This window comes from Bombus bifarius, unplaced genomic scaffold (assembly GCF_011952205.1).
Source record: "Bombus bifarius isolate JDL3187 unplaced genomic scaffold, Bbif_JDL3187 scf7180000007970, whole genome shotgun sequence".
NCBI classification, from domain to species: domain Eukaryota; kingdom Metazoa; phylum Arthropoda; class Insecta; order Hymenoptera; family Apidae; genus Bombus; species Bombus bifarius.
This window is the reverse complement of record NW_022884356.1, coordinates 4,111,455-4,139,168: the sequence shown is the minus strand read 5'-3', so window position 1 is coordinate 4,139,168 and position 27,714 is coordinate 4,111,455. Positions and strand designations below refer to the sequence as shown.

General features: G+C 41.8%; 4 protein-coding genes across 9 annotated transcripts in view; 1 reads left to right on the top strand and 3 right to left on the bottom strand.

The window, feature by feature from the left end:
- Window positions 1–1,186: 1,186 nt before the first annotated feature.
- LOC117212642 (mucin-2-like) lies at window positions 1,187–9,609 on the bottom strand. The gene is made up of 3 exons (XM_033457603.1): window positions 9,451–9,609; window positions 1,912–9,289; window positions 1,187–1,625 (listed from the first exon to the last, which is right to left on the bottom strand). The coding sequence occupies exons 1-3, from the start codon at window positions 9,607–9,609 to the stop codon at window positions 1,309–1,311; spliced, it is 7,854 nt and encodes a 2,617-aa protein (XP_033313494.1). The 3' UTR covers window positions 1,187–1,308.
- A 137-nt stretch (window positions 9,610–9,746) lies between these two features.
- LOC117212638 (mucin-2-like) lies at window positions 9,747–22,457 on the bottom strand. The gene is made up of 3 exons (XM_033457589.1): window positions 22,338–22,457; window positions 10,626–22,128; window positions 9,747–10,561 (listed from the first exon to the last, which is right to left on the bottom strand). The coding sequence occupies exons 1-3, from the start codon at window positions 22,455–22,457 to the stop codon at window positions 9,747–9,749; spliced, it is 12,438 nt and encodes a 4,145-aa protein (XP_033313480.1).
- A 56-nt stretch (window positions 22,458–22,513) lies between these two features.
- On the top strand, window positions 22,514–24,213 carry LOC117213644. Its single transcript, XM_033459171.1, has 4 exons — window positions 22,514–23,261; window positions 23,335–23,546; window positions 23,781–23,884; window positions 23,982–24,213. Exons 1-4 carry the CDS (start codon window positions 23,066–23,068, stop codon window positions 24,160–24,162), a joined length of 693 nt encoding a protein of 230 aa, XP_033315062.1. The 5' UTR covers window positions 22,514–23,065; the 3' UTR covers window positions 24,163–24,213.
- An 828-nt stretch (window positions 24,214–25,041) lies between these two features.
- Window positions 25,042–27,714, bottom strand: part of LOC117212361 (chitin synthase chs-2) — a 34,056-nt gene continuing 31,383 nt past the window's right edge. For 5 of the 6 annotated variants that reach the window (XM_033457159.1, XM_033457134.1, XM_033457152.1 and 2 more), the window contains 3 exons: window positions 27,431–27,598; window positions 26,910–27,138; window positions 25,042–26,355 (listed from right to left, as the gene is read on the bottom strand). In XM_033457159.1, the coding sequence (XP_033313050.1) occupies window positions 26,036–26,355; window positions 26,910–27,138; window positions 27,431–27,598 (717 nt within the window). In that variant the 3' untranslated portion in view covers window positions 25,042–26,035. The remainder of the gene's footprint in view (window positions 26,356–26,909; window positions 27,139–27,430; window positions 27,599–27,714) is intronic. The other variant, XM_033457143.1, reaches the window with a different exon arrangement.

Genomic DNA, 27,714 nt, shown 5'->3' with positions numbered 1-27,714 from the left:
ATATTATAATATTACTGTATAGTACACGCTATAAATGTATTTGAAAATAAAATTTAGATTTTTGAGTGAAACGATGTGTCCGCAAATAAAAGAGATCGCATTTCCAATATCGAACATTGAAATAGAGAAATTGATGGAAATTGAATTCGTATCGTTTCTGAGCTTAAAAACAATTATCCAAAAATAAAAGGTATTCTCCGATTTTACATTCTCGTAAAATTAATACTATTGGGTTGGCAACTAAGTGATTGCGGATTTTGTCATTAGATGGTATTGACAAAATTCGCAATTATTTAGTTGCCAACCCAATATATTCCCCAATTTTCTCATTTGTAGTAACTAGATCTAAATTCAGTAATAGACTTCTTGTATGGCCATGCGAATACTTAATGCGATACCTTTACTATGTAGCATCAAAATGATCTCTGATGAATGTACAATGTACGTAATATCGTAGAAATATTATAGGAGTGTACGGGTACTATTAAATAGAGATAAATGTGCCAATGACGCTTCTTAATTCTTCTTCGTCGTATTAGAACTTTCTTTAAATAAGTATAAATTCCACGTTTACAATATATCGATAAATTATAAATTCGATTTAATATTAGGGGAATTTCTTTCCAATGCAAAAAGAATAGATTACGTTAGTGTCAGACTTGTTATTTGTACAATGTTATTTCATAAAATCTTTTTTGATTCCACTAAAAAATAAAACGGTCGACGAAACGATCTGGCCAAAGGTAAACTTTTGACGAAGATACTCCATTGTCAGTCCGAGTATTTACGAACCACTGTGAACTTCCGGTTAGAGATCTGCGGCCAGTGCGGTTGCTACCAAAAAATTAATCAAACTGATTGCTTAACGAATTAATAGCGATGGTGCCATTGCAAATTCCGTCATTAATCGATTGAAATTGCTATCTGTTTAAAATGAATTTTCTAATTAAATTTATTAATATACTCTTTTACATATATATACATATATACAAATTTTACAACTTGTTAGCATTACGTGCTACATCTTACTGCTATTTTACTGATTTATGCTTTTTCGTTATTCTTTTTTGGTGCTTCTGATAAATACATATTATGTACAGTGGCACATGAAAGTATCTGAAAACTTATAGAAACTTGCTCTCAACATATTATGTCGATACTCAAATATTTTTGTGAGTCACTGTATGTATTTTATCGAGAATGAAGTATTGTAGTTAAAAAAATGGTAATTCTTCACTTCTTCCCTAACAGCAGATTTTTTTATCGTGAAATTTATGTATCTTTCTTGCTGATTTTTTGCTTCAGGATTTATCTGTACCTGGGATATTGGTCGTTTGCATTTGGAATATACTCTTTCAAGGATGATTCAAAGCTATTTTCTTTATCGTAATCTTTCTCGGGATTTTCGATACTGCCCTCCTCGTTCTCAAGAATAACATAGTAGCAAGTCGTTGCCTCGAGTGGTCGTTCTCCGACGTTTTCCACATCTTGCTCGCCTTCCTTCAATTCCGAAAACTCGCGTTCTGGATACTCTAACATCCAGATTTTAGTACCACCTACGTGATAAGCGGTTAAAGCTTCCGTTGGCCATTCCGGACCAGGTGTCTGTCTCGATTTTTCTTTACCTGAAAATCAGAGTGAATAATGTTTGAATAAGATAAATGTGCACAAACTCGTACTAGCCTTATTATAAATAATAATGGAAATATAACGATATTATTAGTAAGTAAATGTTTTGCGTTTTCTTGGCATGTAAAACGAAAATTTGGAGAGGGATATTTAGAAAAATTCTTCTTTTCCTAAATACATATATTTGTTATGTGACTTAATTTGAAAATATTCCGTTTAATTTAATGAAATATATTAAAACTGCTTAGTCTATTACATTTTTGGTCTGCTAAATTATCTCACCTTTACCGTCTTTTTCTTTATCTTTATCTTTGTACTTTCTTTCACTTGGTTTTTCCTTAATACGTTGGCTTTCAGTTACTTCCTCCACTTCATCTTCCTTACTATACGTTTCCTTCTCCGGAACAGATTCTGTTTTTCTATCTGCATCATTCTTGAACGAATTATCTTCGCTCGATTCAATCTCGGATTTTACAGTCTCCTCCTCGATTTCATCATCTGTACTTTCCGTTGTACCTGGGGAAGTGCTTTCGTCTTGTCTCGGATTTCTTTCGACTTGATCCTCGTAATAACAACTTTCAACACCTGTTTCATCTCTTTTCACAATTATTTCATCGTCTTCCTCATTCTCTTTATCTTCAACTTCAATAATTTGCAACATAGATCTAACCTTATATCTGTTACTACTAATTTTCCAATAACTCTTCTCAGTAGTCTTTGACGCTTCGGTGATCATGAAAATATTCGCAAGCCGAAAGCTACGATTTCCATATTTGGAAAATGGCTGCTCAATCTGCGTCTTTATATCTTCATTTTCATTAGTAAATTGATTAATCAGGAATTCAGGACAAACATTCTCTCTCTGAGGAATGTTTCGTTTAAATCGATTCTCCTGCTTCTCCAATTCTGTCTGCGATTCTTCATGACCCTTCGTAAATGCACTTTCAGTCCATTCATGTTCTTTAAGGTGCAGTCCACTGATCTTTGTTCTCTGCTCTTTATCTGGACTGAACGGTAAGCAAAGTTTTCCTGTCACTAAACCTTCAGCTTGTTCTTCCAAAGGTTTTGACTTTAAAACATTCAAACACATCTTCGTCGTGTCTTTTACTTTCACCCGTTCTTCGTGTTCTTCTTCTTCCTCTTCTTCCTCCTGAGACTGTGTGATGATTTTTCTCACACTAGTCTCTTTTATAGGTTCCGCTACTGTTGTTTCTCGAATTTCAATTGTCGTTTTCTCTGTAGGTGGTACCTGCGAGAAAGATGGCGTCGTACGCATTGGTTCTTCATAATAGGGTTCCGTGGTGAATGAAATTTCTTCCCCCCTCGCTAATTTCTCCTCCATTTCCTTTATTTTCTTCTCGAATTCTTCTTTCTCCTTCTGAAGCTTCTTTTCTCTTTCTAATAATTTCTTCTCTCGTACCTCCAGCCATTTCTCTTTTTCGGAATATTTCTTCTTCAAGTCTTCAACTTCTGCCTCGAGTTCATCTTCTGTCGTCATTGCAGGATGTATTGTCATTTCTGGTTTCATTGGAACAACATCAGTTTGGAGGGCCGTAGCATTAACCGGAGGTGTTGCTTCGGGTAAAACTGGCGGTTCTCCATTGACACGTTCAGTTCCTGTTGTTGAAGAAGACTTGGTTTCATAAGCGGTTTTCATTTCTTTTTGCTTTTGGAAGATTTCGTGCATTCGTCTTGCCTTATTCATTTCCCATTCTTTCTCTTCTGTATCCAGCTTTTTCTCTCTATCTAAAATTATTTCCGCAGTTTGTTCTAATTGTTTCAGTTCTTCTATCAACTCTTCTTTCTTTTCCTCTTGGCGTTGTTTCTTTTGTTCTTGATTCGTCGTACGTGTCACCATAGGTGTTGTTGATGCAGGAGAAATAGGTAGCTTGCTAACTTTTCCTTTAGTAATATTCGATACCTTTGTAGAAGTTATGGGTATGAGTGTTGTAACTTTCACCGGTCTCGTAATATTTTCTTCCAAATAATCGATTGGCAAATATTCCGTAGTGAATTTCAAAGTTGGAGGCAGCGTATACTTCAAAGTAGTGATATTAGACTTTTTAGTTATTTCTATCCCAATGGATTCCTCTGTCGTTGTTTCAATAGCTGGACTTTTCAATGTTGTTTCCTCAGTAAATAATAGAGTTAAAGTAGTAGATACAATTTCAGGAATAGTCACAAAGGGAGTTGTAATATTTAGTTCTTCTTTGATAATTGTAACTTCTATTCGTATAATTTCTTTCGTAGGTGTTTCAATTTTTGGCGTCGTCGTCGTTATATTCTCTTCTACATAGTCGTACCAAGGTGGACTGAATGTCTCTTCTTCTTCCTCCTCCTCCGCCTCTTCATCCTTTTCTTCGTATTCTTCTTTAGGAACTGTTTCCTCATATATTTCATATACTTCTGCTTCGGTCGTAGTAACGATAGGGGACACGATTGATGTTATAGTAAATTCAGTCGTTTTAGCTGTTTCTACAGTCAACTCCGTGGTCAAAATTTCAATTGTTTCATTTACATAAGGGCTAGTAATATTAACTTCCCAATGACTCGTTATCGGCGATAAGGCCTCTGTTAATTTCACAAGTGTGGGTACCTCGGTTGTAACAGGATATATTACTGTAATAGTTGTCTCTGTAGTGACAGGAATTGGAATCGTTTCAGTTGTAGTCAGCATCGGCGTTTCAGTGGTAATGGGCAAGGTTTCCGTGGTGACATTTGTGATTTCGACCGAAGGCGACGTAATTTCAACTTCAACGGCAAATGTTGTTTCAGTTGTCTCTGTAGTGACAGGAATTGGAATTGTTTCAGTAGTAGTGGGCAGGGTCTTCGTGGTTACATTTGTGACTTCGACCGAAGGCGACGTAATTTCAACTTCAACGGCAAATGTTGTTTCAGTTGTCTCTGTAGTGACAGGAATTGGAGTTGTTTCAGTGGTAGTGGGCAGGGTCTCTGTGGTGACATTTGTGACTTCGACCGAAGGCGAGGTAATTTCAACTTCAACGGCAAATGTTGTTTCAGTTGTCTCTATAGTAACGGTGATAGGAATTGTTTCAGTGGTAGTAGGCAGGGTCTCTGTGGTTACATTTGTGACTTCGACCGAAGGCGAGGTAATTTCAACTTCAACGGCAAATGTTGTTTCAGTTATCTCTATAGTAACAGGAATTGGAATTGTTTCAGTGGTAGTAGGCAAGGCCTCTGTGGTGACATTTGTGACTTCGATTGTAGGCGACGTAATTTCAACTTCAACGGCAAATGTTGTTTCAGTTGTCTCTGTAGTGACAGGAATTGGAATTGTTTCAGTGGTAGTAGGCAGGGCCTCTGTGGTGACATTTGTGACTTCGACTGTAGGCGATGTAATTTCAACTTCAGCGGCAAATGTTGTTTCAGTTGTCTCTGTAGTGACAGGAATTGGAATCGTTTCAGTTGTAGTCAGCATCGGCGTTTCAGTGGTAATGGACAAAGTTTCCGTGGTGACATTTGTGATTTCGACCGAAGGCGACGTAATTTCAACTTCAACAGCAAATGTTGTTTCAGTTGTCTCTGTAGTAACGGTGATAGGAATTGTTTCAGTGGTAGTAGGCAGGGTCTCTGTGGTTACATTTGTGACTTCGACCGAAGGCGAGGTAATTTCAACTTCAACGGCAAATGTTGTTTCAGTTATCTCTATAGTAACAGGAATTGGAATTGTTTCAGTGGTAGTAGGCAAGGCCTCTGTGGTGACATTTGTGACTTCGATTGTAGGCGACGTAATTTCAACTTCAACGGCAAATGTTGTTTCAGTTGTCTCTGTAGTGACAGGAATTGGAATTGTTTCAGTGGTAGTGGGCAGGGTCGCTGTGGTGACATTTGTGACTTCGATTGTAGGCGATGTAATTTCAACTTCAACGGCAAATGTTGTTTCACTTGTCTCAGTAGTGATAGGAATTGGAATTGTTTCAGTAGTAGTGGGCAGGGTCTCTGTGGTTACATTTGTGACTTCGACCGAAGGCGACGTAATTTCAACTTCAACAGCAAATGTTGTTTCAGTTGTCGCTGTAGTAACGGTGATAGGAATTGTTTCAGTGGTAGTAGGCAGGGTCTCTGTGGTTACATTTGTGACTTCGACCGAAGGCGAGGTAATTTCAACTTCAACGGCAAATGTTGTTTCAGTCATCTCTATAGTAACAGGAATTGGAATTGTTTCAGTTTTAGTAGGCAAGGCCCCTGTGGTGACATTTGTGACTTCGATTGTAGGCGACGTAATTTCAACTTCAACGGCAAATGTTGTTTCACTTGTCTCTGTAGTGATAGGAATTGGAATTGTTTCAGTAGTAGTGGGCAGGGTCTCTGTGGTTACATTTGTGACTTCGACGGAAGGCGACGTAATTTCAACTTCAACGGCAAATGTTGTTTCAGTTGTCTCTGTAGTAACGGTGATTGGAATTGTTTCAGTGGTAGTAGGCAGGGTCTCTGTGGTGACATTTGTGATTTCGACCGAAGGCGCCGTAATTTCAACTTCAACGGCAAATGTTGTTTCAGTTGTCTCTGTAGTAACGGTGATTGGAATTGTTTCAGTGGTAGTGGGCAGGGTCTCTGTGGTTACATTTGTGACTTCGACGGAAGGCGAGGTAATTTCAACTTCAAGGGCAAATGTCGTCTCTGTTGTCTCTGTAGTGCCAGGAATTGGAATCGCTTCAGTTGTTGTCGGAACCGGTGTTTCAGTGGTAGTGGGCAGGGCTTCTGTGGTGACATTTGTGACTCGGATTGTAGGCGAGGTAATTTCAACTTCAAGGGCAAATGTCGTCTCTGTTGTCTCTGTAGTGCCAGGAATTGGAATCGCTTCAGTTGTTGTCGGAACCGGTGTTTCAGTGGTAGTGGGCAGGGCTTCTGTGGTGACATTTGTGACTCGGATTGTAGGCGAGGTAATTTCAACTTCAAGGGCAAATGTCGTCTCTGTTGTCTCTGTAGTGCCAGGAATTGGAATCGCTTCAGTTGTTGTCGGAACCGGTGTTTCAGTGGTAGTGGGCAGGGCTTCTGTGGTGACATTTGTGACTCGGATTGTAGGCGAGGTAATTTCAACTTCAAGGGTAAATGTCGTTTCTGTTGTCTCTGTAGTGGCAGGAATTGGAATCGCTTCAGTTGTTGTCGGCACCGGTGTTTCAGTGGTAGTGGGCAGGGCTTCTGTGGTGACATTTGTGACTTCAACTGTAGGCGAGGAAATTTCAACTTCAGCAGACAATGTTGTTTCAGTTGTCTCGGTAGTAATAGGAATTCGAGTCGTTTCAGTTGTTGTCACCACAGTTGTTTCAGTGGTAGTGAGCACGGACTCTGTGGTAACATTTGTGACTCGGATTGTAGGCGAGGTAATTTCAACTTCAAGGGCAAATGTCGTCTCTGTTGTCTCTGTAGTGGCAGGAATTGGAATCGCTTCAGTTGTTGTCGGAACCGGTGTTTCAGTGGTAGTGGGCAGGGCTTCTGTGGTGACATTTGTGACTTCAACTGTAGGCGAGGAAATTTCAACTTCAGCAGACAATGTTGTTTCAGTTGTCTCGGTAGTAATAGGAATTCGAGTCGTTTCAGTTGTTGTCACCACAGTTGTTTCAGTGGTAGTGGGCACGGACTCTGTGGTAACATTTGTGACTCGGATTGTAGGCGAGGTAATTTCAACTTCAAGGGTAAATGTCGTTTCTGTTGTCTCTGTAGTGGCAGGAATTGGAATCGCTTCAGTTGTTGTCGGCACCGGTGTTTCAGTGGTAGTGGGCAGGGCTTCTGTGGTGACATTTGTGACTTCAACTGTAGGCGAGGAAATTTCAACTTCAGCAGACAATGTTGTTTCAGTTGTCTCGGTGGTAATAGGAATTCGAGTCGTTTCAGTTGTTGTCACCACAGTTGTTTCAGTGCTAGTGGGCACGGACTCTGTGGTAACATTTGTGACTCGGATTGTAGGCGAGGTAATTTCAACTTCAAGGGTAAATGTCGTTTCTGTTGTCTCTGTAGTGGCAGGAATTGGAATCGCTTCAGTTGTTGTCGGCACCGGTGTTTCAGTGGTAGTGGGCAGGGCTTCTGTGGTGACATTTGTGACTTCAACTGTAGGCGAGGAAATTTCAACTTCAGCAGACAATGTTGTTTCAGTTGTCTCGGTGGTAATAGGAATTCGAGTCGTTTCAGTTGTTGTCACCACAGTTGTTTCAGTGCTAGTGGGCACGGCTTCTGTGGTGACATTTGTGACTTGGATTGTAGGCGACGTGATTTCAACTTCAAGGGCAAATGTTGTTTCAGTTGTCTCGGTAGTAATAGAAATCGGAGTCGTTTCAGTTGTTGTCACCACAGCTGTTTCAGTGGTAATGGGCACGGCCTCTGTGGTGACATTTGTGACTTTTATTGTAGGCGACGTGATTTCAACTTCAACAACAAGTGTTGTTTCCGTTGTCTCGGTAGTAATAGAAATTGGTGTCGTTTCAGTTGTTGTCACCACAGGTGTTTCAGTGGTAGTGAGCACGAACTCTGTGGTAACATTTGTGACTCGGACTGTAGGCGAAGTAATTTCAACTTGAACAAGAAATGTTGTTTCAGTTGTCTTTGTAGTTACAGTAATTGGAGTCATTTCTGTTATTGTTATCGATGGTGTTTCAGTAGAGATGAATGGTGTTTTCGTAGTAATTTTGGTAACTTCAATCGTAGGAAACGTAAATTGTATCGTAATAGACGGGGTGGTTTCCGTTATTATCTTTGTTACGGTTGGTACAGTTGTTGCTGTTACAGGAATTTCAACTGTGATAGTTTTAGTTGTGATATATTGTGTTTCCGTGGTAATATTTGTTACTTGGGTAGTAGGCAAAGTAATTGTAGTAACAGTTGATGGAGGAACGGTTATTACAGTTGTTACAACGACAGGCGTTGTCTCTACTGTTACAATAGTAGATTTCGTTGTAGTACTTTCCGTAGTAATGTATGGGGTTGTAATATTTGTAATTTTAGTAATTGGTGTTGTAATTTCAACTAAAGCATGGTATGTCGTTTCAGTTTCAGTAGTGGACGATCTTGTAATCATTTTTAGTGTTATGATAGGTATAGTTGTTGTTTCTATTGATGTCGTGGTTACATAAATTGCGGTGATACTTTCAGTCGCTGTTGAAACTATTTCTGTAGCAATACCCTTAGTTGTAATTGGTAAAATTTCTGTAGGTGTACTCTTCGTAGTAACTGGTAAAAGTACCCTGGTAGTGGTCTCAACCGCAGTAGTAGTATTCTCGGTGATAGAGCTCTCAGTAGTGAGCCGTACACTTTCCGTAATAATAACTGTACTTTCAGTAGGAGTAATTTTAGTTGTAGGTAATTTCGTAGTTGTAACCTTTAATATCGTGGTAAATTCTGAAGTTATCATAGTTGTTTCAGTTGTACTTGCTGTCGTAAATGCTGTTGTAATTGTTGTAATTGGTGCAGTTGTGATTTTATACCACGACAGAGAAGATGATGTTATAATTAGTAACTTCGTGGTCTCTTCGTACTCGTACCATTCCGGCTTTGCAGTTTCCTTCTCTTCTTCTTTTTCTTCTTCTTCTTTATATTCCTCTTCATATTCTAATTCATGATAAGTTTCGAACATACTAACAAGTTCAGTTACTGGCAATGTCTCTTCAGATGGTGTTGTAAGTACAAATGTCTCCATTGGCGTAGCCTACATAGATAGTTTAAAATCGTTACATAAACTAACTTTAGTACTTAGAGAACACACACAAAAAGTTTCATTACAAAAATATAAATACGATTGCCCGTCTAATGCCATCACATCGGATATTGGATGTCTTAGAAATAAAATAAAATTCATTTCCAACTTACTATTTCAGTTGTAGTGAATAATGTTATAACTTCTGATGCGGTCGGCAATGAAGGAAGTGTAAATATTGTGGTAGAAGAAACTACATAAATCTCGGAAGTCTCGGGATAAGGCTCTGTGGTAAATTCTAACAAAGTTTCCGCAGTTAGTGGTATTTCCATAACGGATGAAACACTTTCAGTAGAAAACTCTGCAGTTATTGGTATTTTTCGTTCAGTTATTGTCGTCAATAATATTGGGACCGCTGAAATTAAGATCTCACTAATAAATTCCGCAGTTGCAGAAACTGAAAATTCATTTAGAATTCCAGAAGCACTCCTTTCGAAAGTTGTACAAACTTAAAAGATTTAATTACTAACATACCAGAAACTATTACAGTAGTAGATGCTCCGGGAACGACTGTTGTAGTAACAGCAGTTTCTCCTACAGTTGTTTCCACAGTTGTAGGAGGCGACGGTGCGGCTATGGCCGTGACGGCAATGGTAGTTGTTTCAGGCGTGGCTATTGTAGAAACAGTAGTTTCCTTCACAGTTGATTCCACAGTTGTTGGAGGCGATGTTGTGACTGCAGTCGTGAGGGGTGTGGTAGTTGTCTCTATCCAGGGTGTTGTAGTAACCACAGTTTCCTCTATGGTTGTTTCCACAGTTGTAGGAGGCGACGGTGTGGCTATTGTCGTGACGGCAGTGGCAGTTGTTTCAGGCGTGGCTATTGTAGAAACAGTAGTTTCCTCCACAGTTGATTCCACAGTTGTAGGAGGCGATGTTGTGACTGCAGTCGTGAGGGGTGTGGTAGTTGTCTCTATCCAGGGTGTTGTAGTAACCACAGTTTCCTCTATGGTTGTTTCCACAGTTGTAGGAGGCGACGGTGTGGCTATTGTCGTGACGGCAGTGGCAGTTGTTTCAGGCGTGGCTATTGTAGAAACAGTAGTTTCCTCCACAGTTGATTCCACAGTTGTAGGAGGCGATGTTGTGACTGCAGTCGTGAGGGGTGTGGTAGTTGTCTCTATCCAGGGAGTTGTAGTAACCACAGTTTCCTCTATAGTTGTTTCCACAGTTGTAGGAGGCGCCGGTGTGGCTATTGTCGTGACGGCAGTGGTAGTTGTTTCAGGCGTGGCTATTGTAGAAACAGTAGTTTCCTCCACAGTTGATTCCACAGTTGTAGGAGGCGATGTTGTGACTGCAGTCGTGAGGGGTGTGGTAGTTGTCTCGATCCAGGGTGTTGTAGTAACCACAGTTTCCTCTATGGTTGTTTCCACAGTTGTAGGTGGCGACGGCGTGGTAGTCGTGACGGAGTGGTAGTTGTTTCGAGGCGTGGCTGTTAGCGAAAACAGTAGTTTCCTCCACAGATGATTGCACAGTTGTAGGAGGCGCTGTTGTGACTGCAGTCGTGGGGGGTGTGGTAGTTGTCTCGATCCAGGGTGTTGTAGTAACCACAGTTTCCTCTATGGTTGTTTCCACAGTTGTAGGTGGCGACGGTGTGGCTATTGTCGTGACGGCAGTGGCAGTTGTTTCAGGCGTGGCTATTGTAGAAACAGTAGTTTCCCCCACAGTTGATTCCACAGTTGTAGGAGGCGATGTTGTGACTGCAGTCGTGAGGGGTGTGGTAGTTGTCTCTATCCAGGGTATTGTAGTAACCACAGTTTCCTCTATGGTTGATTCCACAGTTGTAGGTGGCGACGGTGCGGCTATGTCCGTGACGGCAATGGTAGTTGTATCAGGCGTGGCTATTGTAGAAACAGTAGTTTCCTTCACAGTTGATTCCACAGTTGTTGGAAGCGATGTTGTCACTGCAGTCGTGAGGGGTGTGGTAGTTGTCTCTATCCAGGGTGTGGTAGTAACCACAGTTTCCTCTATGGTTGTTTCCACAGTTGAAGGAGGCGACGGTGTGGCTATTGTCGTGACGGCAGTGGCAGTTGTTTCAGGCGTGGCTATTGTAGAAACAGTAGTTTCCTCCACAGTTGATTCCACAGTTGTAGGAGGCGATGTTGTGACTGCAGTCGTGAGGGGTGTGGTAGTTGTCTCTATCCAGGGTGTTGTAGTAACCACAGTTTCCGCTATAGTTGTTTCCATAGTTGTAGGAGGCGACGGTGTGGCTATTGTCGTGACGGCAGTGGTAGTTGTTTCAGGCGTGGCTACTGTAGAAACAGTAGTTTCCTTCACAGTTGATTCCACAGTCGTAGGAGGCGATGTTGTGACTGCAGTCGTAATGGGTGTGGTAGTTGTCTCTATCCAGGGCGTTGTAGTAACCACAGTTTCCACTATGGTTGTTTCCACAGTTGTAGGAGGCGACGGTGTGGCTATTGTCGTGACGGCAGTGGTAGTTGTTTCAGGCGTGGCTATTGTAGAAAGAGTAGTTTCCTCCACAGTTGATTCCACAGTTGTAGGAGGCGATGTTGTGACTGCAGTCGTGAGGGGTGTGGTAGTTGTCTCTATCCAGGGTGTTGAAGTAACCACAGTTTCCTGTATGGTTGTTTCCACAGTTGTAGGAGGCGACGGTGTGGCTATTGTCGTGACGGCAGTGGCAGTCGTTTCAGGCGTGGCTATTGTAGAAACAGTAGTTTCCTCCACAGTTGATTCCACAGTTGTTGGAGGCGATGTTGTCACTGCAGTCGTGAGGGGTGTGGTAGTTGTCTCTATCCAGGGAGTTGTAGTAACCACAGTTTCCTCTATGGTTGTTTCCACAGTTGTAGGAGGCGACGGTGTGGCTATTGTCGTGACGGCAGCGGCACTTGTTTCAGGCGTGGCTATTGTAGAAACAGTAGTTTCCTCCACAGTTGATTCCACAGTTGTAGGAGGCGATGTTGTGACTGCAGTCGTGATGGGTATGGTAGTTGTCTCTATCCAGGGCGTTGTAGTAACCACAGTTTTCTCTATGGTTGTTTCCACAGTTGTAGGAGGCGACGGTGTGGCTATTGTCGTGACGGCAGTGGCTGTTGTTTCAGGCGTGGCTATTGTAGAAACAGTAGTATCCTCCACAGTTGATTCCACAGTTGTAGGAGGCGATGTTGTGATTGCAGTCGTGAGGAGTGTGGTAGTTGTCTCTATCCAGGGTGTTGAAGTAACCACAGTTTCCTGTATGGTTGTTTCCACAGTTGTAGGAGGCGACGGTGTGGCTATTGTCGTGACGGCAGTGGCAGTCGTTTCAGGCGTGGCTATTGTAGAAACAGTAGTTTCCTCCACAGTTGATTCCACAGTTGTTGGTGGCGATGTTGTCACTGCAGTCGTGAGGGGTGTGGTAGTTGTCTCTATCCAGGGAGTTGTAGTAACCACAGTTTCCTCTATGGTTGTTTCCACAGTTGTAGGAGGCGACGGTGTGGCTACTGTCGTGACGGCAGCGGCACTTGTTTCAGGCGTGGCTATTGTAGAAACAGTAGTTTCCTCCACAGTTGATTCCACAGTTGTAGGAGGCGATGTTGTGATTGCAGTCGTGAGGGGTGTGGTAGTTGTCTCTATCCAGGGTGTTGTAGTAACCACAGTTTCCTCTATGGTTGTTTCCACAGTTGTAGGAGGCGACGGTGTGGCTATTGTCGTGACGGCAGCTGCACTTGTTTCAAGCGTGGCTATTGTAGAAACAGTAGTTTCCTCCACAGTTGATTCCACAGTTGTAGGAGGCGATGTTGTGACTGCAGTCGTGATGGGTATGGTAGTTGTCTCTATCCAGGGCGTTGTAGTAACCACAGTTTTCTCTATGGTTGTTTCCACAGTTGTAGGAGGCGACGGTGTGGCTATTGTCGTGACGGCAGTGGCTGTTGTTTCAGGCGTGGCTATTGTAGAAACAGTAGTATCCTCCACAGTTGATTCCACAGTTGTAGGAGGCGATGTTGTGACTGCAGTCGTGAGGAGTGTGGTAGTTGTCTCTATCCAGGGTGTTGAAGTAACCACAGTTTCCTGTATGGTTGTTTCCACAGTTGTAGGAGGCGACGGTGTGGCTATTGTCGTGACGGCAGTGGCAGTCGTTTCAGGCGTGGCTATTGTAGAAACAGTAGTTTCCTCCACAGTTGATTCCACAGTTGTTGGAGGCGATGTTGTCACTGCAGTCGTGAGGGGTGTGGTAGTTGTCTCTATCCAGGGAGTTGTAGTAACCACAGTTTCCTCTATGGTTGTTTCCACAGTTGTAGGAGGCGACGGTGTGGCTACTGTCGTGACGGCAGCGGCACTTGTTTCAGGTGTGGCTATTGTAGAAACAGTAGTTTCCTCCACAGTTGATTCCACAGTTGTAGGAGGCGATGTTGTGATTGCAGTCGTGAGGGGTGTGGTAGTTGTCTCTATCCAGGGTGTTGTAGTAACCACAGTTTCCTCTATGGTTGTTTCCACAGTTGTAGGAGGCGACGGTGTGGCTATTGTCGTGACGGCAGCTGCACTTGTTTCAAGCGTGGCTATTGTAGAAACAGTAGTTTCCTCCACAGTTGATTCCACAGTTGTAGGAGGCGATGTTGTGACTGCAGTCGTGATGGGTATGGTAGTTGTCTCTATCCAGGGCGTTGTAGTAACCACAGTTTCCTCTATGGTTGTTTCCACAGTTGTAGGAGGCGACGGTGTGGCTATTGTCGTGACGGCAGTGGTAGTTGTTCCAGGCGTGGCTATTGTAGAAGCAGTAGTTTCCTCCACAGTTGATTCCACAGTTGTAGGAGGCGATGTTGTGACTGCAGTCATAATGGGTGTGGTAGTTGTCTCTATCCAGGGCGTTGTAGTAACCACAGTTTCCTCTATGGTTGTTTCCACAGTTGTAGGAGGCGACGGTGTGGCTACTGTCGTGACGGCAGCGGCACTTGTTTCAGGCGTGGCTATTGTAGAAACAGTAGTTTCCTCCACAGTTGATTCCACAGTTGTTGGAGGCGATGTTGTCACTGCAGTCGTGAGGGGTGTGGTAGTTGTCTCTATCCAGGGTGTTGTAGTAACCACAGTTTCCGCTATAGTTGTTTCCATAGTTGTAGGAGGCGACGGTGTGGCTATTGTCGTGACGGCAGTGGTAGTTGTTTCAGGCGTGGCTACTGTAGAAACAGTAGTTTCCTCCACAGTTGATTCCACAGTTGTAAGAGGCGATGTTGTGACTGCAGTCGTGAGGGGTGTGGTAGTTGTCTCTATCCAGGGAGTTGTAGTAACCACAGTTTCCTCTATGGTTGTTTCCACAGTTGTAGGAGGCGACGGTGTGGCTACTGTCGTGACGGCAGCGGCACTTGTTTCAGGCGTGGCTATTGTAGAAACAGTAGTTTCCTCCACAGTTGATTCCACAGTTGTAGGAGACGATGTTGTGATTGCAGTCGTGAGGGGTGTGGTAGTTGTCTCTATCCAGGGTGTTGTAGTAACCACAGTTTCCTCTATGGTTGTTTCCACAGTTGTAGGAGGCGACGGTGTGGCTATTGTCGTGACGGCAGCTGCACTTGTTTCAGGCGTGGCTATTGTAGGAACAGTAGTTTCCTCCACAGTTGATTCCACAGTTGTAGGAGGCGATGTTGTGATTGCAGTCGTGAGGGGTGTGGTAGTTGTCTCTATCCAGGGCGTTGTAGTAACCACAGTTTTCTCTATGGTTGTTTCCACAGTTGTAGGAGGCGACGGTGTGGCTATTGTCGTGACGGCAGTGGCTGTTGTTTCAGGCGTGGCTATTGTAGAAACACTAGTTTCCTCCACAGTTGATTCCACAGTTGTAAGAGGCGATGTTGTGACTGCAGTCGTGAGGGGTGTGGTAGTTGTCTCTATCCAGGGTGTTGAAGTAACCACAGTTTCCTGTATGGTTGTTTCCACAGTTGTAGGAGGCGACGGTGTGGCTATTGTCGTGACGGCAGTGGTAGTTGTTTCAGGCGTGGCTATTGTAGAAGCAGTAGTTTCCTCCACAGTTGATTCCACAGTTGTAGGAGGCGATGTTGTGACTGCAGTCGTAATGGGTGTGGTAGTTGTCTCTATCCAGGGCGTTGTAGTAACCACAGTTTTCTCTATGGTTGTTTCCACAGTAGTAGGCGGCGACGGTGTGGCTGTTGCCTTGACAGATGTGCTAGTTGTTTTAGGCCTGGCTATCGTAGTAATAGTAGTTTCCTCCGCAGTTGTGGGCTGTGACTGTGTGGCTGTAGTCGTGGCGGGAGTAGTAGCTGTCTCAATCCAGGGTGTTGTAATAACGACAGTTTCCTCTATAGTTGTTTCCATAGTTGTAGGAGGCGACGGTGTGGCTATTGTCGTGACGGCAGTGGTAGTTGTTTCAGGCGTGGCTATTGTAGAAACAGTAGTTTCCTCCACAGTTGATTCCACAGTTGTAGGAGGCGATGTTGTGACTGCAGTCGTGAGGGGTGTGATAGTTGTCTCTATCCAGGGAGTTGTAGTAACCACAGTTTCCTCTATAGTTGTTTCCACAGTTGTAGGAGGCGACGGCGTGGCTATGGTCGTGACGGCAATGGTAGTTGTCTCAGGCGTGGCTATGGTAGAAACAGTAGTTTCCTCCACAGTTGATTCCACAGTTGTAGGAGGCGATGTTGTGACTGCAGTCATAATGGGTGTGGTAGTTGTCTCTATCCAGGGCGTTGTAGTAACCACAGTTTTCTCTATGGTTGTTTCCACAGTTGTAGGAGGCGACGGTGTGGCTATTGTCGTGACGGCAGTGGCTGTTGTTTCAGGCGTGGCTATTGTAGAAACAGTAGTTTCCTCCACAGTTGATTCCACAGTTGTAAGAGGCGATGTTGTGACTGCAGTCGTGAGGGGTGTGGTAGTTGTCTCTATCCAGGGTGTTGTAGTAACCACAGTTTCCTCTATGGTTGTTTCCACAGTTGTAGGTGGCGACGGCGTGGCTATGGTCGTGACGGAAATGGTAGTTGTTTCAGGCGTGGCTATTGTAGAAACAGTAGTTTCCTCCACAGTTGATTCCACAGTTGTAGGAGGCGATGTTGTGACTGCAGTCATAATGGGTGTGGTAGTTGTCTCTATCCAGGGCGTTGTAGTAACCACAGTTTCCAGTATGGTTGTTTCCACAGTAGTAGGCGGCGACGGTGTGGCTGTTGTCTTGACAGATGTGCTAGTTGTTTTAGGCCTGGCTGTCGTAGTAATAGTAGTTTCCTCCGCAGTTGTGGGCTGTGACTGTGTGGCTGTAGTCGTGGCGGGAGTAGTAGTTGTCTCTATCCCGGGTGTTGTAGTAACCACAGTTTCCTCTATGGTTGTTTCCACAGTTGTAGGTGGCGACCGTGTGGCTATTGTCGTGAGGGCAGTGGTAGTTGCTTCAAGCGTGGCTATTGTAGAAACAGTAGTTTCCTCCACAGTTGATTCCACAGTTTTAGGAGGCGATGTTATGACTGCAGTCGTGATGGGTATGGTGGTCGTCTCTATCCAGGGTGTTGTAGTAACCACAGTTTCCTCTATGGTTGTTTCCACAGTTGTAGGAGGCGACGGTGTGGCTATCGTCGTGACGGCAATGGTAGTTGTTTCAGGCGTGGCTATTGTAGAAACAGTAGTTTCCACCACAGTTGATTCCACAGTTGTAGGAGGCGATGTTGTGACTGCAGTCGTGAGGGGTGTGGTAGTTGTCCCTATCCAGGGTGTTGTAGTAACCACAGTTTCCAGTATGGTTGTTTCCACAGTAGTAGGCGACGACGGTGTGGCTGTTGTCTTGACAGATGTGCTAGTTGTTTTAGGCGTGGCTATTGCGGAAATAGTAGTTTCCTCCGTAGTTGTAGGAGGTGACGGTTCGGCTGTCGTCGTGATGGGAGTGGTAGCTGTCTCAATCCAGGGTTTTGTAGTAACGACAGTTTCCTCCGTTGTTGTTTTCAGAGTTGTAGAAGGCGGCGTTGTGGCTGTGGTCGTAACGAGAGTGGTAGCTGTCTCTATCCAGTGTGTGTTAGTAACGACAGTTTCCTCTATGGTTGTTGCCACAGTAGTAGGCGGCGAAGGTGTGGCTGTTGTCGTGACATATGTGCTAGTTGCTTCAGGCGTGGCTATTGCGGAGATAGTAGTTTCCTCCACCTTTGTAGGAGGTGACGGTGCGGCTGTCGTCGTGACGGGAGTGGTAGTTTTCTCAATCGAGGGTGTTGTAGTAACAACAGTTTCCTTTATAGTTGTTTCCACAATTGTAGGAGACGACGGTGTGGCTGTAGTCGCGACCGAAGTGCTAATTGTTTGAGGCCTGGCTATTGTAGAAATAGTAGTTTCCTCCGCAGTTGTAGGTGATGACGGTGTGGCTGTAGTCGTGGCGGGAGTGGTAGCTGTCTCAATCCAGGGTGTTGTAGTAACGACAGTTTGCTCTATTGTCGTTTTCAGAGTTGTAGGTGGCGACCGTGTGGCTATTGTCGTGAGGGCAGTGGTAGTTGCTTCAAGCGTGGCTATTGTAGAAACAGTAGTTTCCTCCACAGTTGATTCCACAGTTGTAGGAGGCGATGTTGTGACTGCAGTCATAATGGGTGTGGTAGTTGTCTCTATCCAGGGCGTTGTAGTAACCACAGTTTTCTCTATGGTTGTTTCCACAGTTGTAGGAGGCGACGGTGTGGCTATTGTCGTGACGGCAGTGGCTGTTGTTTCAGGCGTGGCTATTGTAGAAACAGTAGTTTCCTCCACAGTTGATTCCACAGTTGTAAGAGGCGATGTTGTGACTGCAGTCGTGAGGGGTGTGGTAGTTGTCTCTATCCAGGGTGTTGAAGTAACCACAGTTTCCTGTATGGTTGTTTCCACAGTTGTAGGAGGCGACGGTGTGGCTATTGTCGTGACGGCAGTGGTAGTTGTTTCAGGCGTGGCTATTGTAGAAGCAGTAGTTTCCTCCACAGTTGATTCCACAGTTGTAGGAGGCGATGTTGTGACTGCAGTCGTAATGGGTGTGGTAGTTGTCTCTATCCAGGGCGTTGTAGTAACCACAGTTTCCAGTATGGTTGTTTCCACAGTAGTAGGCGGCGACGGTGTGGCTGTTGTCTTGACAGATGTGCTAGTTGTTTTAGGCCTGGCTGTCGTAGTAATAGTAGTTTCCTCCGCAGTTGTGGGCTGTGACTGTGTGGCTGTAGTCGTGGCGGGAGTAGTAGTTGTCTCTATCCCGGGTGTTGTAGTAACCACAGTTTCCTCTATGGTTGTTTCCACAGTTGTAGGTGGCGACCGTGTGGCTATTGTCGTGAGGGCAGTGGTAGTTGCTTCAAGCGTGGCTATTGTAGAAACAGTAGTTTCCTCCACAGTTGATTCCACAGTTTTAGGAGGCGATGTTATGACTGCAGTCGTGATGGGTATGGTGGTCGTCTCTATCCAGGGTGTTGTAGTAACCACAGTTTCCTCTATGGTTGTTTCCACAGTTGTAGGAGGCGACGGTGTGGCTATCGTCGTGACGGCAATGGTAGTTGTTTCAGGCGTGGCTATTGTAGAAACAGTAGTTTCCACCACAGTTGATTCCACAGTTGTAGGAGGCGATGTTGTGACTGCAGTCGTGAGGGGTGTGGTAGTTGTCCCTATCCAGGGTGTTGTAGTAACCACAGTTTCCAGTATGGTTGTTTCCACAGTAGTAGGCGACGACGGTGTGGCTGTTGTCTTGACAGATGTGCTAGTTGTTTTAGGCGTGGCTATTGCGGAAATAGTAGTTTCCTCCGTAGTTGTAGGAGGTGACGGTTCGGCTGTCGTCGTGATGGGAGTGGTAGCTGTCTCAATCCAGGGTTTTGTAGTAACGACAGTTTCCTCCGTTGTTGTTTTCAGAGTTGTAGAAGGCGGCGTTGTGGCTGTGGTCGTAACGAGAGTGGTAGCTGTCTCTATCCAGTGTGTGTTAGTAACGACAGTTTCCTCTATGGTTGTTGCCACAGTAGTAGGCGGCGAAGGTGTGGCTGTTGTCGTGACATATGTGCTAGTTGCTTCAGGCGTGGCTATTGCGGAGATAGTAGTTTCCTCCACCTTTGTAGGAGGTGACGGTGCGGCTGTCGTCGTGACGGGAGTGGTAGTTTTCTCAATCGAGGGTGTTGTAGTAACAACAGTTTCCTTTATAGTTGTTTCCACAATTGTAGGAGACGACGGTGTGGCTGTAGTCGCGACCGAAGTGCTAATTGTTTGAGGCCTGGCTATTGTAGAAATAGTAGTTTCCTCCGCAGTTGTAGGTGATGACGGTGTGGCTGTAGTCGTGGCGGGAGTGGTAGCTGTCTCAATCCAGGGTGTTGTAGTAACGACAGTTTGCTCTATTGTCGTTTTCAGAGTTGTAGGATGCTTCGGTGTATCTATAGTCGTGAGAGCAGTCGTAGTTGTTTTAGGTGTGGCTATTATGGAAACAGTAGTTCCTCCCACTCTTGTTTCTACTGTTGTAGAAGTCGGCGGTGCTGTTATAGTCGTAGCGTTAGTTGTAATTGTTACACTCCTGTGTGTTGTAGTGGCTGGAGTTTTCTCCGTTGTTGTTTCCTCAGTTCTTGTGGAGGTTGTAGTAATGGGTGTGATATTTGTCGTTTCAGGAACCGTTTGTGTGGTCCTTGCAGTCTCTCTCTCGGTTGTTTTCGCAGGTGTTGGTGGCGACTGTGTGGTTGTAATCGTAATGGGAGTTGTAGTTGTTGCAGTGCTGGTTGTTGTAGTAGCAGGTTTTCTTTCGGTAATTGTTTCGGCAGCTTTCAGGCTCGACAATGTTGTTGTAACCGCAGCTGGAGTTGTAGTTGTTGCAATTCTGGATGTCGTAGTAGCAGGTATTTCCTGCGTAATTGTTTCTACAGTTGTTGGAGGGAACGTCGTGGTGGTGATGGTAGTGGGGGAGATAGTTGTCGTTTCAGGTGCCGGTTGTATAACCATTGTAATCTCTGTCTCGGTGGTTTCCGCAGTTGTTGGGGGCGACAGTGTGAGTGTAGTTGTTTCAATCCTAGGTTTTGTAATAACTGCAGTTACTTCAATAGTTGTTTCCACAGTCGGTGAAGGGGACATTGTAGTAATGGCTGTAATTGAGGAGATAATTGTTGCCGTAGGGGCCTGCGATGCAGTCGCAGTAGTTTCTGACTCTGTGGTTTCCACACTTGTTGGTAGCGACTGTGTAGTTGTAGTTGTATCGATCATAGTAGTTATTTCGGGCCTGGTTGCTGTAGTAGTATCAGCAGATTCTTCCACAATCGTTTCCACAGATGTTAGTGGCAACATTGTAGACATGGTGGTAATAGGAAAGCTAGATGTTGTTTCAGGTACTGGTTTTGTAGTAATAAAAGTGTCTTTTACAGTGGCTTCCACAGTTGTGTAATCCGACATTGTAAACTTCGTGATGATGGGAAATATAGATGTTGATACCGTCGTAGTAATAGTTGTTTCTTCCGCAGTGGTTTTAGTCATTGTTGTTGGCAACGTTATGGCAGTGGTATATAGGGGAATGGTAGTTGTTATGTCGCGTAAGAGTGTCGTTGTAACAATTTGTTCTTTTGTAGTGGTTTCCACTGACGTTGGTAACGACATTTTAACAGTTACGTGAGTGATAGTTGTTGTTTCAAGTGACGATGTCATCGCAATTATAGTTTCTTCTGTAGCCTTTTTCGCAATTGTTGGTTGGAAGGTTGTGGTTGTCGTTGGTAATGGTATTGTAATATCAGTAATTTCATGCATAGTAGTTTCCACGGTTGCCGATGGCGGCATTGTCGTTGGAGTAATGATAGACTTGGTAGGAGTTGTTTCAAACACTGGCGACGGCATCGTAGTCATGTTGGTAATGGGGATGTTTCCTATCGTATATGTCGTTGTACGTGTAGTTATTTGTGATTCGGACAGGCTGATTGTTTCTTTCGGCGTTATTGCCATTGTTCCAATATAATCATCATATCCGTGCCACGTAGAAGTCCCTTTAGTACTTTCTTTCTCATACGCACCATGCGTATCTATAATAGACACAGTTGTAGTTCCTATTTGATCTAACCAGCTCAAAGTTGTCTGTAACCTATCTATTTCGCTTTGGTGTTCAGTGTTATAAGTTAACTGAGATTCAATATCCGATTTGGTCGTATGTAGCAGCTGCATAATATCCGAGTACGCATGGATTTCTTTTTCATAAATATCCGTTGTTTTCTCACCTATGTCTTTTCTATTCCTAACATTCCTTTTTCTCCTTTTCTTAACGAAAGCTGTAGTTTTCTTAGGGATCAAATGTAATCTCAATATTTGATATAGATTTAAATTTTGACTTGTGGTGGGTGAGCCGGATGTCGTTTCATTGATAATTCGTTGCGCCTGCGATGCTTCTACCAATCTCGGCAATAAATGCGTTTTATTCCATTGATCTTCTAACTTAAAATATTCGTCGATCGAAGAACTCTGATTCAGTTTTTTCCGCTTGCCACGAAAGAACGAGTTTAACCATCTTCTTGCCCTTTTTGTTCTTTCACGATCGTCTCTTAAATTCGATTCATGATTGACCGGAATTGATTTCAGATTCCTGACAAGCCGATGGTGTGGCTTTCTATAAGTACTTATAGGTGAAAAATCGGCGCAAAATCGGGGATGAATATAATCTGTGAAAGGATAAGGATAACTGACTTCGTGATCCTTCATAGGAACAGACTTCGATTTGTACCGTGTCTCTTCGATATTTACTAAATCTAAATCGTTCTTAGGTGATATCCGAATGAAATTTTTTTCTACTGTACTGCTATTGTTCCGTAAATTAATATTTCTCCGCCATTGTTCGAGGATCGCTGATAAATCGGTACACTCAGCATGATACGAGGTCACTCGTTCGTTATTTACTATAATATCTTCTTGCAATATTTTTACTGTTTCCGTAGCATAAAAATTAACGTTCTATAATCAACATTCTATAATTAATATTCTTAGTGACAGTAGCGATTCGATCGTGACAGTAATCTTTAACAGCGGTTGCCAATTGGTTATGATCGTGAAGTATTAAGTATTCTCGAAATTACCAAATAAAAAATTATAACGTTTTATTTCGTTAAATATTAATGGCAACGCTTTTGAATTGTTCGACGAAACTTTTTGCATGTACTTACAGTATTATCTTCCATTATAATAGCTCTATTGTTACTGTTACTGTAAACCGGATGGTTATCAATATTTCCAGTGATGTCGACAGTTGCACGTACTTTCTCTGCTGCTATTGTCATGTACATCGCAATCAACTTACAAATCACAATGAGAAATATATTTTGCATAGCGTCATATCACGCACGTTCATTGATATTCTCGCACTTTTCTAACGCATGCTTATCAATCCTGTCGCGTATCATCGTGTCAAACGAACTGTCACGCGAACGTAGTATTGTAAGTAATTTCGTCATGGTACAGTTCGATCGCGTGTGCCATCGATTATTTTCGATTCCTGAATAAATTAGTTTCGTTGCATGTATCGATACTCTTTTAAAAATAATACACAGTCCATGATACGATATGTAGTAGCGATTTTCAACGAACGATAAAAAATTGAATGGTATGTGAGATAATAGGGAATACTTTTTTATTGCTGTTTAAATTATTCTCATTCGAGTAATGAGCAATTAAGGTTAATAACAGAGAGCTTATGTAATAAAAAACAAAAGTGACATTTACCTTTAATCGTGTTTCGATGTCAATACGAATATCATCGGTTAATGACAATTATTTGTGCTACTTTTCATCGTTCAATATGTTTGAACTTTTTTAAATATTTAACCGTACCATATATTAGTATATGTACAGATGTATCAATTAATCCTTGCTTCTATTTAATGCAAGCTATGCTATGATATTGGAGTCCATTTTTTCGTGCACGAATCTAACGCTAACATGCGGTTCGTCAATTTACATCTTGATAAGACACTCTTACGCTCAGTATTCGAAATTATTAACACACGTTGCGTGTGCCTGTGCCAGTATCGCTATGATTGGTTCTCGATCATTGATCGTTCTTGTGTACAAACTTTTCTTTAAGGATTATGGTAAGTAGCTTAACAATTTCGTGTATTGTTTTACAGTCAATTAATCGAAAATCAATAAATTTCTATCTTTCAGCGTTTGATCCGTTTATGATGCAGCTGGAGGAAGAAAGGAACAAAGAACGATTCAACGTTATAGACGAGATCTTTCGAACCTTGAGCATGGCCGGCTTAATTTATTCTTTGTACTCCTGTCATGGATATTACGCGCTCGGCGCCTGTGTTGTAACCAGCTTATCAATTTTAGACTTGTTCAAACTGTACAGAATAAAGAAGAAACAGACAGAGGTAGTTTCGTAAAATATTACACGAAATTTCTTCGGCAATTTAAAGGTTCGCGTTAACTCGTCGTTTGAAAGATCCCGTGGATCCCGTCGATCCACGATGGATTATTTGAATGTGTTAATTTTTTATTTCGACAAATTTCGTTTAACTTAAAGACACTTTTTTTAAATAAAAGATTGCAGGTTATATATAAAGTATATTTCAAGATTGAACCGTGTGTTGGAATTTTAATTCCAGGAAATGGAAATGTCGCGTTTCTACGATAATTCAAGTGAAACAAAAGCAACCTACGAATCAAGGCTTAACATATTCAATTGGATAATTCTTGGTGGGAGTTTCGCGTAAGTGCAGAGGTTTCTTTAGTTGCAAATTATATTATTACACTGTTCAGTGTATATAAATAGACGATTAATTCATAGTTCTCGACATGATATTCAGGTATACGGTAGGTAATAATTACGCTGTAGTAGCAAATTATCCTCTGCTCCTGGCGAATTGGGCGCTATCTCCGGAAGGATTTTATCAAGGATGGACCATGCGACGTACCATTAACGATTACTTGATGGCAACTTACGTCATGTGCATGACGGAAGCTTTACGACAAGCTGGCACGTCATAAAAATGTTTCTCTCTCTCTCCCTCTCTGTTGCTATCTGCTTAATTTACATATACATTTATTGCAACGTATACATTTCTTGTAATTATTTAAAATGTTGCTACGTTGTATATGAAATTAATAATTCCTCTCTCTTTCTGCTTAATAATTTTTTCAAAGTTATGTAGAGACAATACGAAGATAACCCGCGAGATTTATCCGCGAGACTGCTGTCTTGCGTCATGAATAAAGTACGCTAGGCGAGCAAGCGAGGGGAAGTTTTCGACAAAGTTGTTCAGTATGCGTCCAAACCAAGTGAGATAGAATCTGTGAGCATCTTTAATCTTGCCAAAAAAACCGACAAATCAGGCTCGCCCCGAGGCGACACCAAACTCGTCCCAAATTTGTCTCGTACTATCCGTATATGCCTTTGAAATTGCGTATTTTTTTTTAAACACACAATAGTATTTTTTCAATGAAATTCAAAATAGACAATTTTTATTCATATTTTCAACATAATCGTTAATCATTGTAAAGTATTCTCTACGAACTTTGTGTATGTTTTAAATTGTTATCTGACTTGAATACAAAATTCTAACCGACTAATCGTTTCTCGTGTTTTATAAGAAATCACTGTTAAACTGTTGGAGAATAACTTTAGAAATGTATAAACGCTAACAAACTGTATAAGGTAAATCTATTTTATTATAAGAAATAAAATTTGTCATGTGGTCAATAATTTTGAATACTTTTATGATTTCATTTATCCCATAATCCATCTTCTACTTTTAAATCACCAACCAAAGATACATGTATATGTAGCATGTAATTTATTCAAGTACAGGAAAGAATGTAGAATTATGCTATGGAAGAACGATTGGATGAAATGAATTCGAAGTTGAATGCTGATTGTTCGAATTTTATTTCGTTTATGTTTATACCAACACGATTTTTCTACAGGCTTAACGTTACACGTACGCACGCGATATGTACAAAAAGAATTGTATATCTATTAAATACAATAAGTATATTTATATAAACGGCGGTATATCACGTTTACAAGAACGAAAGAAGTGTAAGCGTTGTCGTCGTTGTGATTACTGTCACACTCGTTTGATACGACATCAGCTAACAAGGCTATTACGTTCAATTAACACCTAAACAGAGAATTATTCTCTAAAACCGTTTAATCATCGTACGGCAGTAGCTGTACTAACAAATATCGTTATTCACCGGTCAGTTCGTTTATCTTAAATATCTAAGCGCGAATAAAAAAAAGAGAAATAAAATAAAAAGAATAAAAATGAAGACAAAAAACGTTTTCTTCCTCAGGACTGTCTTTAACTCGTTCAAGTTTAACAAATATTTATATCTAATTCTATTAAAGTTCCTAACTTATTATATTTAAATTTCTATTTTCTATTCTTATGTAATCTTTTTTTTCTTTTGTTCTTCGTTGTTCTTTATCGTTCAGAGAAGAAGGGAACTTTGTTCACTTTTTTCTTCGAATAAATAAATAAAGAGTTTAAAGACGGCCCTGTTCCATTTCACTTCATCATAAATTAGTCTACTCGAAGGCAGTCTTTTCGTACTTTTCTATTCGCTCTTACGTCATATAGAGTCAGATAATTAACAGACAATTGCTAGACGAAGCGCTTAAATGCGTGATGATATTATAATTTAAATGGGAATCGATTTTATTGCTTGTAATGTTTAGCAAAGGAGGCGTAGCCATTTCTCGTTTCTCGGGAAACGTATGTGATGGTTATCGTAGTTGATCATCTAACAAATATTTTGATATAAGGATATAAAGTAAAAAAATTCGTCAGTTTTAATATTTTCCAACAATTACGTACGTCCGTGAAGAATTTGTTCGAATTACGTTCATTCGTTTCAATTAAATATTGGTATTCGCATCTCTCCACGTGCTCTGACCTAGATTATGAAGTCTGAGGCTACTTCCGGTATTTTCGTCAGGTTCATAGGCTGAATTCGTGTGACCAGCGTGTCCTTCGAACACGTCTTTTACAGAAATCTGACTGCTTCTCGAGGGACGACCTTGTATCCCTAAAGGATTGCCCGCCACACCGTAAATGTTATTGGCTCCCAACGTTTGCATCTGCGACTTCCTCCTCATCGCCATTATGCTGTTCCTGCGCCCTTCAAATGCCTTAAAAGCCTTTGCAGATCTTCTAGTCGACATGTTCCTCGGCAGACCTAAATTGAAACATTAATCAACGAATATTCTCATCCTAAAATCGAGACATTACCAGCACAATTTCCTTAATATATTACATGGCATATTTTAAAGTTGCTGAAGAGACGGAAACATGTGGAAATATTAAGATATATATATAACATTAGATATACAAATATTAAAATATTTGTATATATAAAAGTATGTAAATAAAAGTATACGCATAATCGAAAAATATTCATCCACCTATTATAAACTGAGACATTGTTCCATTTAAGACCAGAGTTGGATACGTTTTACTCGAAATAAGAAACAAAAAAAAAAAATAAGAAAACTAAAATAAATAATTATATTACAATTTCATTTTTTTCATTTCTTTTTCTAATTTAAATTTGGCCTTGGACTCATAAAACGAGGTTTCAGATCACAAACGAGTATTAAGTACTTAGTTTACTATTTCATTTCTTGCATCTTTGTATCTATAAGAAGGTCGTAAAGTATTTCGCGATTTAAATTTCCAATCCATCAGTTTCTTATGATAAATGCAAAAATTTCGCACAAACATCTTACACACCATTGCCCTCTGACATACTGAAGAATCGCTGTCTAAAAGCGACATCGAGCGTATTGATTGCCTGCGTTTTTCTTCGGCTTTTTTCAAGATTTCTTATGGTTTTCCTTCTGCCGGGGCCGCTGCCACTGCCTTCCTCGTAATCACCCTCCATGCCATCTAATCTTTGTAAATCCCTGACTATTTCTACCGCGTGTTTTGATAATAACGCTTCTTCCGATAGATCCTTGGTCTGGTGAATTAAACAGAAAAGATTTAAAAACGATTATACTACGATTACAATCACAGATTGTATTAAAGGTTGTATTAAAGACTATAATTATTCTATAACTATAACAAATCGCTATTTAACTGTAACATTATGAAAATGAGAATAAAAAGAAAAGATAAAATGGAAAATTGTATAGGAGCTATTACTAATTACTAATAGAAAAGAATGACGTGAATAATGTGAACAATGAAAATCTTTGATAATAACTAATTGTAGTAAAATTTTATCACCAACAATTGTAGATAACACTCACCTTCTTGCAACAGTACCAATCTAAGCTGGTGCTGGCTAGAATATGAGCGAACGTGCCAAATCGATGGAACAGCATCGCGGTGAATTGAATAACTAATATCAATGCGAAGAAGAACACGAACACCAAACCGATAGGCTCGAGTTGTAGATACTCCTTCGTAATGTGTACCTACGAAATACGTTCATTGTTAGAGAAGACATTAATAAATTAGTCGTAATACAAGCCAAAATATAAATAAAATCGCAAACAGAGAACACATAAAACGATTCACAATTGTTACAATT